General features: G+C 44.3%; 1 protein-coding gene across 3 annotated transcripts in view; it reads right to left on the reverse strand.

The window, feature by feature from the left end:
- Nucleotides 1-13,804, reverse strand: part of LOC120943613 (katanin interacting protein) — a 227,576-nt gene that overhangs the window by 204,901 nt on the left and 8,871 nt on the right. For 2 of the 3 annotated variants that reach the window (XM_040357000.1, XM_040357001.1), the window contains exons 2-3: nt 9,535-9,590; nt 2,867-2,940 (exon numbers count right to left, since the gene is read on the reverse strand). In XM_040357000.1, the coding sequence (XP_040212934.1) occupies nt 2,867-2,940; nt 9,535-9,590 (130 nt within the window). The remainder of the gene's footprint in view (nt 1-2,866; nt 2,941-9,534; nt 9,591-13,804) is intronic. The other variant, XM_040357002.1, reaches the window with a different exon arrangement.

Here is a 13,804-nt window from a genome sequence, read left to right on the forward strand (position 1 = left end):
GTAGGTATCTCCACTCCTCTAATGCAAACTTTATGGCCAGTAATTCTCTATCCCCGACATCATAATTTTTCTCAGGGGGGCTTAGCTTCCGGGAAGCATAGGCTACCGGGTGAAGGAGTGACTTCAGCCCCTGTCTTTGAGAAAGAACAGCGCCTGTAGCAGATTCTGAGGCATCAACTTCTAAGACAAAAGGCAATGTTGAATCCGGATGACATAGCACAGGTGCTGAGGAGAAAGCTGCTTTAAGTTTAATAAAGGCCTCTTGGGCCTCTTGTGGCCACTGAAAACGGTGCCCCTGGCGGGTCAACTTGGTAATAGGAGAGACAATAGACGAGAAGCCGATGATGAATCGTCTATAAAAGTTGGCGAAGCCAATGAAGCGCTGGACGCCCTTCTTGTCCATTGGAGGTGACCACTCCTGGATTGCTCTGATTTTCTGGGGGTCCATGGCTACCCCATTTACGGAGATGATGAATCCTAAAAACTGTACCGATGTCTTTTCAAATTCACACTTCTCTGCCTTAAGATAAAGCTTGTGCTGTCTTAAGATAGTGAGAACCTTCCTAACGTGGTGCCGATGTAACTCCATTGTGGCTGAAAAGATGAGGATATCATCCAAGTATACTACCAGGAAGTCATCCAGATGTTGCCGGAAAATGTAATTGACTAGGTGCTGGAATGTGGCGGGAGCGTTACAAAGCCCGAAGGGCATGACCAAATACTCGAAGTGCCCGAATCTGGACCTAAAAGCTGTCTTCCACTCGTCGCCTGCTCTTATTCGGACCAGGTTGTAGGCGCCCCGGAGGTCTAGTTTAGAGAAGACATGGGCCGATCGGAATCGTTGGAACAGTTCGGGAATAACAGGCAGCGGGTATCTGTTCTTGATGGTAATTTTGTTTAACTCCCTATAATCAATACAGGGTCTAAGGGATCCGTCCTTCTCGACAAAGAAGATCCCCGCCCCAGCTGGTGAGGAAGAAGGGCGAATGAACTTTTTTTTTAAGTTCTCGTCAATATGGACCTTGAGGGCTTTCAACTCAGTCTCTGACAAGGGGAATATGCGCCCAAAAGGAATTTCAGACCCAGGCAGGAGGTCGATGGGGCAGTCATATGACCAGTGTGGAGGGAGACTATCGGCTTGTTGTTTGTCGAAGACGTCCTTAAATTCCAGGTAAACTGAGGGGACGTGCTGAAGGTCTTCTGGTGGAGTGGTTAGCGTAGAACAAGTGGCTGTAACTGGTGCAAGGCAGTGCTGAGAGCAGTAGGAGGAGGAGAAACTGACTTCTCTTTTGAGCCAGTCGATGCAGGGCAGATGGACTTGCAACCACGGGAGACCCAGGATAATGGGGAACATGGGGGATGGAATAAGGTCCAACCGGAGAAATTCATGGTGTCCAGAGTCAGAGATGGCACGGATAGGAAGGGTTTCTTGGGTGATCAGTCCTGAACGGGGAAGAGAGCCGTCAGCCAAGTGGACTTGCAGATGGAAATCCTTGGTACGGCAGGGGATGCGCAGCTTTTGGGCCAAGGAAGAGTCCAGGAAGCAGCTGCAGGCCCCAGAATCAATAATTGCCGGCAGGCGGGTTGCCCCTTCCAGGAGCTGTAGGGAAAGAAAGAGGACAACGTAAGTCTGTGGCAAACTGGTAACATGGTAGTTGAGAGCAGGTGGAGGCTTCGACTTACAGGGTCTCACTGGACAGGTGCGCAAGAAGTGGCCGGCTGCTCCGCAATACAGGCAAAGATTGGCTTGACGTCTCCGGAGCTTTTCCTCCGGGGTATGAGGGGCCCGAACTAGGCCAAGCTGCATAGGCTCCGGTTCAGATAGTGAGGTGGTCGGTGGAGATGAGAGAGGAGGAGGTGCTGAAGCATATCTCGGCGGGGTCCAGCTGGGACGGTTGGCCTGGAACCTCTCAGAACGTCGTTCACGAAGGCGCCTGTCGAGCTGGGTGGCAGCTTGGATCAACCCTTCCAGCGAGGCAGGAGTTTCTGACCTCGCAAGTTAGTCTTTAAGGGCTTCAGAGAGGCCTTGACGATACTTATATTTGAGGGCCACCTCATTCCAGCCTGTGTCAGCTGACCATTTTCTAAAATTCAGCGGTGTAATCTTCCACCGGTCTTCTCCCTTGGTTTAAGTTGTGTAGGGTGACTTCTGCTGTGGCTGAACGCAGAGGGTCGTCATACAATTTGGCCATGTGGGTGAAGAAGGTATCGATGGTGTCCAGTATCGGACTTCGTTGTTCCATCAAGGTGTGCGCCCACGCTTGGGGCTCATCAGAGAGGAGAGAAATCACGAACCCGACCTTTACGGCTTCGGAATTAAAAGTTCTTAGTTGGAGAGCCAAATACAGTGAACAGGCATTTTTGAAGGCCCGATACTTCCGGCGATCACCTGCGAAGCGCTCAGGCATGGGTACTCGAGGTTCAGGGTTGGTCACCATCATGGCTGGACTTGCGGAAGCCTGAGAGGCTGAAGGTCCGGGAGGTGAGGCTACAGCAGCAGCGGAAGGTCACTAATTTCAAGTGATTCTTAAGTAAGAAAAGGGTTTACGTTAATGCATTCCTTTCATTAAAGTTAAAAAAAAATCCAGTGGGAGTATCGCCCCGCCACTTACCCCTATACTTACCTGAGTCCTATTTCGATCCAGAGTTGTGCCATTTGCCCCTGCTGCTGTCAATCAAACCCTGGGGTGGGGCTGAGCAGCACTATGTGTAAGTTTATTAATACACTCAGTCCAGCTTGGGCAGACTGAGAAGAGGAGGAACCTGGCACACCAAGAGGGGCTCCAGAAGAGGAGGTTTTAGCTTTTTTTTTATTATTAAATGTGCCTTTACAAATGTTTTCAGATACAATTTTCTTTGACCTTACCTGTTTTTCTGTTGGAGATATAATAAATATTCATCATGCTTCTCATCAAAGTCACTCTGTTTTTCATAGTCTTGCTAAAAATAAAAAATAAAGTATTAGTTTAAGTGAGGAACACTAGAGGTATATTGGCACATATGTATAATAAATTATTGTTAACCGTGAATAATGTTCCTTGATAGGTAGATTATATTCAGCTGGGTAGGTAAGTACAAAGTAAAAAAGTTCAAAATAAGTTTTTCTTTGCAGGTAAGAAAATGTGATTAGTAGGATTTTTATTAACAGCTTACCTGTAAAAATTATTTTCTTTGGAGTACACCATGGGACACAATGCTTTGTCATTACATAGTGGGTTGTATGGTCACCAGAGGTAATTGGACACTGGCACAACCAATGAGAATAAGTTCCCCTCCATATAACCCCTCCCATACAAGAAGTACCTCAGTTTTTGTAGCAAAGCAGTAAGAATTCCATAGAAGGGGGGGACCTCTGTGTCCTGTGGTGTACTCAAAGAACAGGATTTTACAGGTAAGCTGTTATTAAAAATCCCACTTTCTTTATCGTACACCACAGGACACAGAGCTTAGTCATTACATAGTGGGACATCCCAGAGCAATGCTCAATATGAAGGGTGGGAAACACAGATCAAACAGGCTTCCAACGGACAAGAAGCACTAGACCACTGCCTGTCCTTTTACATCTATTTGATAGAATTTGGTAAATATATGGACTGTAGACAAAGTTGCAGCTTTACAGATCTGAGCCATCGAAGCCTGGTGATGCACTGCCCATGAAGCACTTATTGCCCTGGTCGAGTGCGCCTAAACTGAAAAAGGAGGAATCCAGTTCATTAAACCATAAGCTTGAATAATTACTTGACAAATCCACCTAGCAATGATGGATTTTGATGCCGGCTGGCCCTTCTTGGGACCATCTGGTACAATGAACAAAACATCTGTTTTACGTATCTGAGCCGTAGCCTACAGATAGACTTTTACTGCTCTCACTACATCTAGGGCAGGGGAGTCCATACTTGTTTCAAAGAGAAAAAGAAAAGAAGGTGCCTCCAGGTTAAGGACAAAGAAGCTTTAAATTAACAATAGGTTGACAGCATCCACTTACATAATAGCTAATGGAGATCCGGCATGTAGATCCTTAGATAGTGGTCCTGAGTGTGGCGTTCTTCCGCACTAGATGTTGGCTGGAGAAGTGCTCTGATGCTTCTCTGTGTCAGACCGTCTGCGTGCAGAAAGTCAGGCTGGAATGGTGAGACCATCGGGGGCGAGGCGTGGAGCGCAGCGCGAGTCGCGGTGACGTCACAGGGACCTATGGCATGCAGCCCCACTCGGCTGAGGAAGATTTGGGACTTTGCTTGTTAGCTCTTTGTCCCCATTGCTTCCTGTTTTTCTGAGCCTGGCCCTGGCCTTTTAGCCTTTGAGGCTGTCTGTGACTGCCATCGCCACTGCCTAGCAGCAGATGTTCCAGGAGCTGGGGAGAGAAAGTTTAAAACAAGGACACTTTTTTTCTTCTTCTCCAGCAACAGAGTAGTCTTGCCGCTTGATATCTTTTGGATATATTTTTCCAAATCCTCCCCAAAAAGGCGTTCACCATGGAAGGGAAAGCTGATCAACAGCTTTTTGCATGGGACTTGCGCTGACCAGTGCTTCAGCCAAAGAATTCTGTGCATTTGTGCACCAGTTGGAGCGTAAGGCGAGATGCTTGTTGAATAGAATCCCTGATGGCATCTATTGTGAAAGATAAGGCCCTGGGCATATTCTCCCAAAATTGGATCTGCTCGGGAGGCAGGTCTTTCAGCCCTTGTTTCACCTGATCTGTTAAGACCTGACACATACCCACTGGCTTTTTGAAGAAGCGTATTTATACGCAAAACATGTCAAGTCAAGTCAACTCAGTGTTCGCTGCAACTTACACACATCAAGTATAGTGGGTTATTAACCCCTTCAAGGGTTTACGTGTCTACGTTTACACGAACAAACGGACGTTATGTTCGTCATTGAAGTGCTGTTTAATCTATTTTGTGTTCCACTACCTTTTTGTCTTTTGTTTTGTTGCCAGAATGCTGTTCAAGTATCTTGCTATATCCAGTTCTTTCAGAACTTTTTTATGCTAAATTGTATTTAATAAACCTTGTTATATATTTTTGATTATATCCTTGTTTCATTACCGTGCCCTCAAAGTTCATGAATAGCCCCTTGTATTCTTCTTATTTTCAAATATAGTAGGACGTGGCACATTTATTATTATTTTTTCAATGTATTGATACATTTTCTCTCATTTAAAAAAAAAAAAAAAAAAAAAAAAAAACATACCCACTGCCGCCACGGCAGGTAGAGTTACTGCGCCTGCCAGGAGAAAGAAAGACTTCAGTAAAGATTCCAACTTTTTCTCAGAAGGATCTTTAAATACCTGAGCATTGTCCACAGGACAGGTTAAGCCAGGGTTTGACAAATTTGCTTGGAATCTAGGAGCCAGCTAAAAAAGTTAGGAGCCAGAAAACGCACCCCGTCCCGACGAGCTTGCGCGCAGAAGCGACCACATACGTGAGCAGCGCCCGCATATGTAAACGGTGTTCAAACCACACATGTGAGGTATCGCCACGATTGGTAGAGCGAGAGCAATAATTCTAGCCCTAGTCCTCCTCTGTAACTCAAAACATACAACCTGTAGATTTTTTTAAACGTCGCCTATGAAGATTTTAAAGGGTAAAAGTTTGTCGGCATTCCACGAGCGGACGCAATTTTGAAGCGTGACATGTTGGGTATGAATTTACTCGGCGTAACATTATCTTTCATAATATAAAAAAAAATGGGATAACTTTACTGTTGTCTTATTTTTTAGTTAAAAAAAAGTGTAATTTTTTCCCAAAAAAATGTGCTTGTAAGACAGTGTGACAGACAGTATTGCAGCGATCGCCATTTTATTCTCTAGGGTGTTAGGATAACAAATATATATAATGTTTGGGGGTTCTAATTAGAGGGAAGAAGATGGCAGTGAAAAATAGTGAAAAATGACAGAATTGCTGTTTAACTTGTAATGCTTAACTTGTAATACCAACGGCCACCACCAGATGGCGCCAGCTCACACATCTGGTGGTAATAACTTGTAATACCAACGATTCACCACCAGATGGCGCCAGCTCACACAAGTCGCCAGGACACCATTTCTAGTCGCCATGGCGACCTGGCGCCCCGGGATTTGTCGAGCCCTGAGTTAAGCTTTTATTTACACAACAAATAGCCACATCTACTAAAGGCAGACTCCACTTCTTGGTAATTTTCTCCTCCATTGGGTAGAGAACTTCAAACTTCCTAGGAGGAGAAAAACGCCTATCTGGATGCTTCCAGTCTGCGTATATCAGATTCTCTAATAAAGGATGAACCGGAAAAGAACATGCAGCCTGTGGGGATTTCAATGAACCCAGGGAGGAGACAGGCGAGTCAGATAACTTTGAAGAAGGCAATGTAAGTGCAGAGCGTACTGTTTCAGTGTAATATTGCACCTGCATTTTTAGAACCTGGGAAGCAGAAAAAGGTTCTTCTGAAATCCCAGCACCTTCTGACTCCTCATCCTTATCTGATGGCGCTATGTCCTCCTCATCCTTATAAACTTCAGACCTGTCTGAAGAGAGATCTGAAGTAACAGAAGGAGCTCTGCTTCACCTTTTGTGAAGACTGCGATTAACTAAGCAATTCTTCCTTCTAAACTGTTAAGGGCTGCTGCCAAAGGGTCCTCAGTGACATATGCAGGCCCAAGCACTACAGGAGAGGCTGTTGCTCCTGAAGGAGTCAATGGCTCATCCTGCACAGGTGCATCATATATTACTGGAGAGGAAAGTACAAAGTGGGCTCTTGTCTCAGGTGGCGATGCTTTCTTGTCTTTTTTAACCCCTGTATTTTTTCTTTGGGAAGAAATATTACCAAGTAATGAAACCAAGGTACTATCAGCATATACTCCTGTGCTAGTTAAGCCTTTTACATACAGTATGCAACTAAAACACACAGTTTCATGCCCAGTGGGTGTCCTCTCTTGGGGGTGCCCAGTTAACCAACCACATAGAGACCTTACGTGCCCGTTTGCAAGTCGCTGTGTTCCAGATCAGGGGAGAGCTGCAGATTTTGAGAGGCTTTTATGTGCTTCTGCCTGCAAAAAACACAGTGGATGACGTGCCCGCACACGCGCTCATGATCCGCCCCTTCCTCTATTTCCCTATAAAGCGCGCCCCCAGGGGATCTGGTGTCTTTGAGGGAAGCAGTATTCTCCAGCATAATGGAAGTGAGGAACAGGGACCTGATCGTCCCATGGCAGAGCTCTGCAGCGGAGAGTGTGCTTGTCTGAACCGACCTGACACTGTCTGCAGCTTGGTGAGTAAAAACTCGACTCTTTACTCCCTCTAGTGGTGGAAATAGAGAAGACACCCGCTTACAAGGAAAATGTTTTTAAGGTAAATTCTTAACACTTTTTTCCCGCATACCTGATCAGCGCCGCAGGTTTGCTGAAAATCAGACAAAACCAATTTTCACCCATCACGGCGGGTATTGTGTGCCAACCTTCAGGGATATGGGTTCCTACTTAAAGGATGCCTCTTCCCTGGGTCTTGAAAAAGATTCTGCCAGGACTTTGAGCGTTTGTAAAAAAGCGAAAGTGCTGGACCCTAGAGCCCAGTCCTCCAAAGAGAGACATTGATTGATTGATTGATTTTTGAGCTTAATTAGGCGCCAAACATGCAGGTTTTTTACATTACAGGCGACACCTCGTGTGTGAGGCTCGGATACAATCCAATTGTGGCGTAATAATTTAAGTGTCTTGGATGGACCCAAAGTATAGCTATTTTGCCCCAGGGGCCTCTATGGCAGAGCTTCCTTAGCACTATCCTCAACATGTCCAATCTTCTTAGACACTGGCGAAAAAACTGAGGTACTTCCTGTATGGGAGGGGCTATATGGAGGGGAACTTATTCTCATTGGTTGTGGCAGTGTCCAATCACCTCTGGTGACCATACAACCCACTATATACAGTAATGACTAAGCACTGTGTCCCGTGGTGTACAATAAATAAATATTATTTTCATTTATTATATAAAAAATAAATTCAGGAGCCTGTAAAGCATTGCAGCCACGATTAGCAGAATTGGAAGAGCAAGCAGGTGCTGAACATGTTACAAGTTGCACCCTAAATATGTTCAGAAAGGTGAACTTATCCTTTAACCATTTGCGGACCGCCCCCTCACACAGGCAAAGCAACATACCCGTACACCACTGCCTGCTTCTCGGTTTACAGTGAATGCCTACGTGCCCACCTGCTGATTCCGGATAATGATTCATGGCTGGGATCTGCTGTGTGCCATCACAGCCCGAGCCATGTGTTGACAATTAACACAGAACTCTGTACAGATGAAACAACCAGGTGTACCGGTGGGACAGGACAACCTGCAGAGGGCAGCAGGAGGGGGGCAGATGTGTCCCCCAACTGCTTGTAAAAACGATCCAGCAGCTAGTTAGCTGTTCAGACTGCTTATTACCTCTAAACCCTGCTGCTTGCCCATGTAAAAAAAACTGCAAACCAGTAAGTCAGTCCCCCCCAGGATCAGTACATTTTAGATTGCCCTCTACACTATCGCAGTCCCATTATAAGTCGCTGATCGCCGCCATCAGTAGTATAAAAAAAAAAAAAATATATATATATATATATATATATATATATATATATATATATACACACACACACACACACACATACACACACCATAGTTTGTGGACGCTATAAAACTTTCACGCAAACCAATCAATACACTTATTGGAATTTTAACAAGGATTAGGAAGGTAAACCTAGTAACCCCAAGATTTTCTTGGCAGGGGGGAGGGGGAGACCACTTTTCACATTTAGATGTGAGGTGCCCCCACCTCTCACGCTGCCCCCTGCCCTTTCTTCATGGAATAATTGCAACACATATGGTTATCAAGATAAGGTCCTAGGAGATACAACTTATATGTTTGTCATTGTATTTATGTTGTGTTGTCCTTGAGACGTTAGCTTATTGAATGAATACTGTCTCTGCTTTTTATGAAGACATATTGTGTTTTGTAACCTTTTGCTAAAAAAAATAAAACAAACAAATTTAAAACCAAGACATTTAGCAGAATACATTTTTTTTCTTTTTTTAATCCTCCACACCAGGGCTTTTTTTCAGCTGGAACTTGGTGGAACTTAGTTCCACCACCTCTGGCTCATGCCCTCTGCTTCATGTTCACCTCTTTTGCTTGTAAACACAGAAGTCCGGCTTCTCTGTTTACAAGTGACAGTCTGTCTCCCAATGGCTCCCACTGAGTGCAATATGGGGGCAAGGGAGATGCAGGTGACCAGGGTACAGTGCAGAGGCCGACACCCCCAATTGATGATCCTGCCCCTTTAAGACCCTCCCACTGTTAGCAGAATTTGTCCACACCCAAAATTTTAAGAAGTTTGGAGGGTGTGTGTGGGGGGTGAGCGGTTTTTTTTGAGGGTTATGGTTGAGTTCCTGTACCTATTTTCTGTGAAAAAAAGCCCTGCTCCACACAGTACAATTCAACCCAAGAAAAACATATCTGATTTTATATCAGAGCAACATATTGTTTAATAGTGTGTCAGGATATTAATGAGAAAATTTGACTCACCACATTTTTAGTATTAGATCTGGAATGCCTTCTTACATGGCTTCCCATAGATCTACCTAAAAAAAAAAAAAAACATACATACAATAAGGTCAGTGTTGCTTCTGTTTTTTGTAAAAAATTGTTAAAAAAAAAGATAAAATTACAGATTTAATTAGATTTGAATTCCAAGATCGATCCAAGCTTAGATCTGCTCTCACCCCCTTTTAAATCCTGTCCTGTAGAAGGAAGATGCTTATACTTACCTATTCCGAGGTTGCTCCTGGTCTGGTCTTGTGATCAGCTCCCAAGGGTCACCTTCAGGGGAAAGGAGAGACAGTCGACAATGGATGCCCCATAGTAAAACTTATGGGTGACGTCACCGCCTACGCATTCAAGGTGTTGTCCGTGCTCTCTCCTCTCCCATGAAGCTGGCCGTTGGGAACATCACATGACCAGAACGGAGTGCTTTGAGAATAGGTAGTGTGGCAGAGCAAACCTGTACCACTGTTTAATATGGCAATCTGGGCCAGGTTTTTTTGGAAGCAGGCACACAAATGATGCAGGTGTGTGGTACATTTATCTTAGAGCCTGGGTTAGAGCTCAGGGCCCCACCCTCCCAAAGGGGGTAAGTGTGCAAAGGAAGCAGTGAGAGGTGCACGTTGCACCGTACTGTCCAGGTCAGGAGATGGAGAAGCAGGACAAGAAGTCAAATGGACAAAGGTACAGAGATTTGTGCATGAGCACTGGAACTGTGTGTTAGATGGTCTGGCGGACCAAGGCATGAGGCCTGAGCAGTAAAGCTGCAAAGAGAGCCATGAGGCAAAATATTTTTTGTTTGTCATATTGATGGACATCGTGGGAAGACTTCAAATTTTTGAACTTTTTGCTTTCTTTTTAATTAAAAGTGGGCAGAAAAAGCCCAGAAACATACTTCTGGCATGGAGTAAACTCACTATTTAGCACTACCAAGGAGCTAAACAACCCCCAACTTGTCACAGTAGATATATCCATCTTCCTTTTACAGGATAGTTAACATAGGAGTTAGAAGGGGGGGTGGGAGCAGGTTTAAGTTTAGTTAGATTATGGGATTCCACTATTAAAGTTTACCAAATTTTCTTTGCATTTGCTCACTTCGCCCCAATATTCCCGGCTTCATTAGCCAGTGTACCATTTACTTCTAGGTTCAACCTTAGACTTTCCCACCAGATCAGGCCAAGATGGTCTCCTTATTGATCGGAGAAGCCTTGACATAAACTACCTAGGGATTAGAGTTGCACGATTAATCATTAAGAATTGAGATCATGATTCCCCCCCGCAATCTTAAAACATTTTCCAGATTCTTTCTATGCAGAGAATTATCTGCTCAATCCGATAGCCGTCAAAAAACAAACAAACAGGCAGTCTGCCAAGTATCACAACATTCCTCAGCCCTGAGCCAACTGTAAACATTGTAACATTTTGTTCTTTAGATCAAAGGAATGAACTTCAGTCTGTGACGGCACTGCCCAGTCATTCCTACACTGCCCCAAAGATGCTGCTTGCAAGCCATTTTTTCCCGTTCCACAAGTGTACCACCCCAGCGTAAAAGCACTCACACTGGGGAGGCATGAGAGGCAGTTTTCAGGCACTATACAGTTGCTATTTTTAGCACTAAAACGCCTGAAAACTGCCTCAATGTAAAAGGGGACTAAATGAGGGAAGTTTAACCGCGTAGGCCTTGTACACACGGTCGTTCCAAACCGATGAGAATGGTCCGACGGACCGTTTTCATCGGTTCACCGCTGAAGTGGCCTGACAGCCTGATGTGTACACACCATCGTTCCAAAAACCGATCGGGTCAGAACGCGATGACGTCAAACACACGACGTGCTGAATAAAACGAAGTTCAATGCTTCCAAGCATGTGTCGACTTGACTTGAACCTCGGTCCATTCTCATCGGTTTTCTCGACCGCGTGTACGGGGCCTTAAAAACTAAACCTTTTTCTGACACATGTTGGTTTCAAGTTAAACACACACACATATATATATATATATATATATATATATATATATATATATTGTAAGGTTGGGGGTTATTAGCTCTCGTGGTATGGGCGTTTTTTTTAGCGATTCACTCCAGCCAGGAACTATGGTTAAGGGCATGGTAGCCCATTTTTATTAAAAAGGCAAAAATAAGTCCAAACAAACGTTTTCCCACGCAGGGGTTCTTCTCCATCAAATATACAACAGAAAAATGCTAGCGCACCTGACTCTCTGTAGCAGTACTTCTCGTTGTCCTGGTCACCCAGACCAGCAGACTCCTCAACACAGACCGCTTCCCTTCAGCGTCTACAGCTCTGCCTCTTGCATTCACCGTTCTGGCTGTCTCCTACAGCCTCTCTGATTCCTGGAGACCTCCTGTCTCTTCCAGGAGCTGTCTCCAACTGGGAGCCATGAGGTCTTCCCACACACTCATTGTAAGGGTTGTGCTCACCTGAGCACACACACACCCTGCTGGTAATGAACAAAGCCTGGATTACTAAAACCTGGAGAAAGCTGCAAAAGCAGTCTTCTCCAGTCCACAGCTATGCTCTGTAGTTTTTCACATCTCAAGTGTGCATACCCTGGGTCCATTTTACCGTCACAGTAGCTCCTACTGTTACAATATATATATATATATATATATATATATATATATATATATATATATATATATTTATTTAGCAGAGACCCCAGAGAATAAAATGGTGGCTGTTGCAATATTTTGTGTCACACTGTATTCGCGCAACAATTTTTCAAATGCAATTTTTGGGGAAATAATTACACTTTAACCACTTAAGGACCACTTCATGTAGATATACGTCGGCAGAATGGCATGGCTGGGCACGTACATGTATGTGGCTCTTTAAGCCCAGCCATGGGGTCGCGTGCACGCGACCCGGTCCGAAGCTCCGCAGCCGCGTGACTCGCGGACCCGATCGCTGCTGGAGTCCCGCGATCGGTCCCCGGAGCTGAAGAACGGGGAGAGCTGTGTGTAAACACAGCTTCCTCGTTTTTCACTGTGGCGCTGTCATCAATCGTGTGTTCCCTTTTATAGGGAAACACAATCGATGACGTCAGACCTACAGCCACACCCCCCTACAGTTAGAAACACAAATGAGGTCACACATAACCCCTTCAGCGCCCCCTTGTGGTTAACTCCCAAACTGCAATTGTCATTTTCACAGTAAACAATGCATTTTTAATGAATTTTTTGCAGTGAAAATGACAATGGTCCCAAAAATGTGTCAAAATTGTCCGAAGTGTCCGCCATAATGCCACAGTCACGAAAAAAAAATTGCTGATCACCGCCATTAGTAGTAAAAAAAAAAAAAATTATAAAAATGCAATAAAACTATCCCCTTTTTTGTAAACGCTATAAATTTTGCGCAAACCAAATCGATAAACGCTTATTGACATTTTTTTTTACCAAAAATAGGTAGAAGAATACGTATCGGCCTAAACTGAGGAAAAAAAAAAATATTTTATATATTTTTGGGGGATATTTATTATAGAAAAAAGTAAAAAATATAGTTTTTTTTTCAAAATTGCAAAAACTGGCCGGGTCCTTTAGCTGCCTAAAAAGATCTGGGTCTTAAGTGGTTAATGAATTAAGAAAAAAATGAAAACCGTAAAAAGTTAGCCCATTTTTTTTTGTATAATGTGAAAGATGATGTTACGCTGCAAGAATTGTGATCTTTATTCCAAGCAAAAACATTGTAATTCTCATTTTGACCAGAATCTTGCAGCTCTATTAGGGATGGGACAGGAACGAGTTTGTGCCCTACAACTTTGCTAAATTTCTGAACGTCTTCTACAGCAACTTTGAAAAGCCTGGGCGAACATCATCTACTGCCAGTTCCCTTTTACGCCTCCATCAGGCATTGTTTACATTGGACAAACAACAAACAGAATGGCACATACACCTAGTGCATTATCCCAAGCACTTTGTTAAGACCCCTTTCACACTAAAGCGTTTTTACAGCGTTTTATTGTTAAAAATAGCACTATTAAAACTCATAGAACGCTCTCCATGCATCTCAATGGACCCTTTCACACTGAGTTCTGCAAGCAGCATCTTTGGAGCAGCTTTTTGAAAGCTGAAAAAAAAAAACGCTCCAAAAACGCCCCTCTCCATTGAAATGAATTGAAAGCGCTGTAAAAACGCCTTACCCTTTCACACTGAGGCACTGCAAAAACGCCCTAAAATGTTATGGTCTTAGCGATGCTTTACCAGAGTTTTTAGGGCGCTGGCAGTGTGAAAGGGCTCTG

The sequence above is a fragment of the Rana temporaria genome, chromosome 6 (genome assembly GCF_905171775.1).
Source record: "Rana temporaria chromosome 6, aRanTem1.1, whole genome shotgun sequence".
Lineage (NCBI taxonomy): Eukaryota > Metazoa > Chordata > Amphibia > Anura > Ranidae > Rana > Rana temporaria.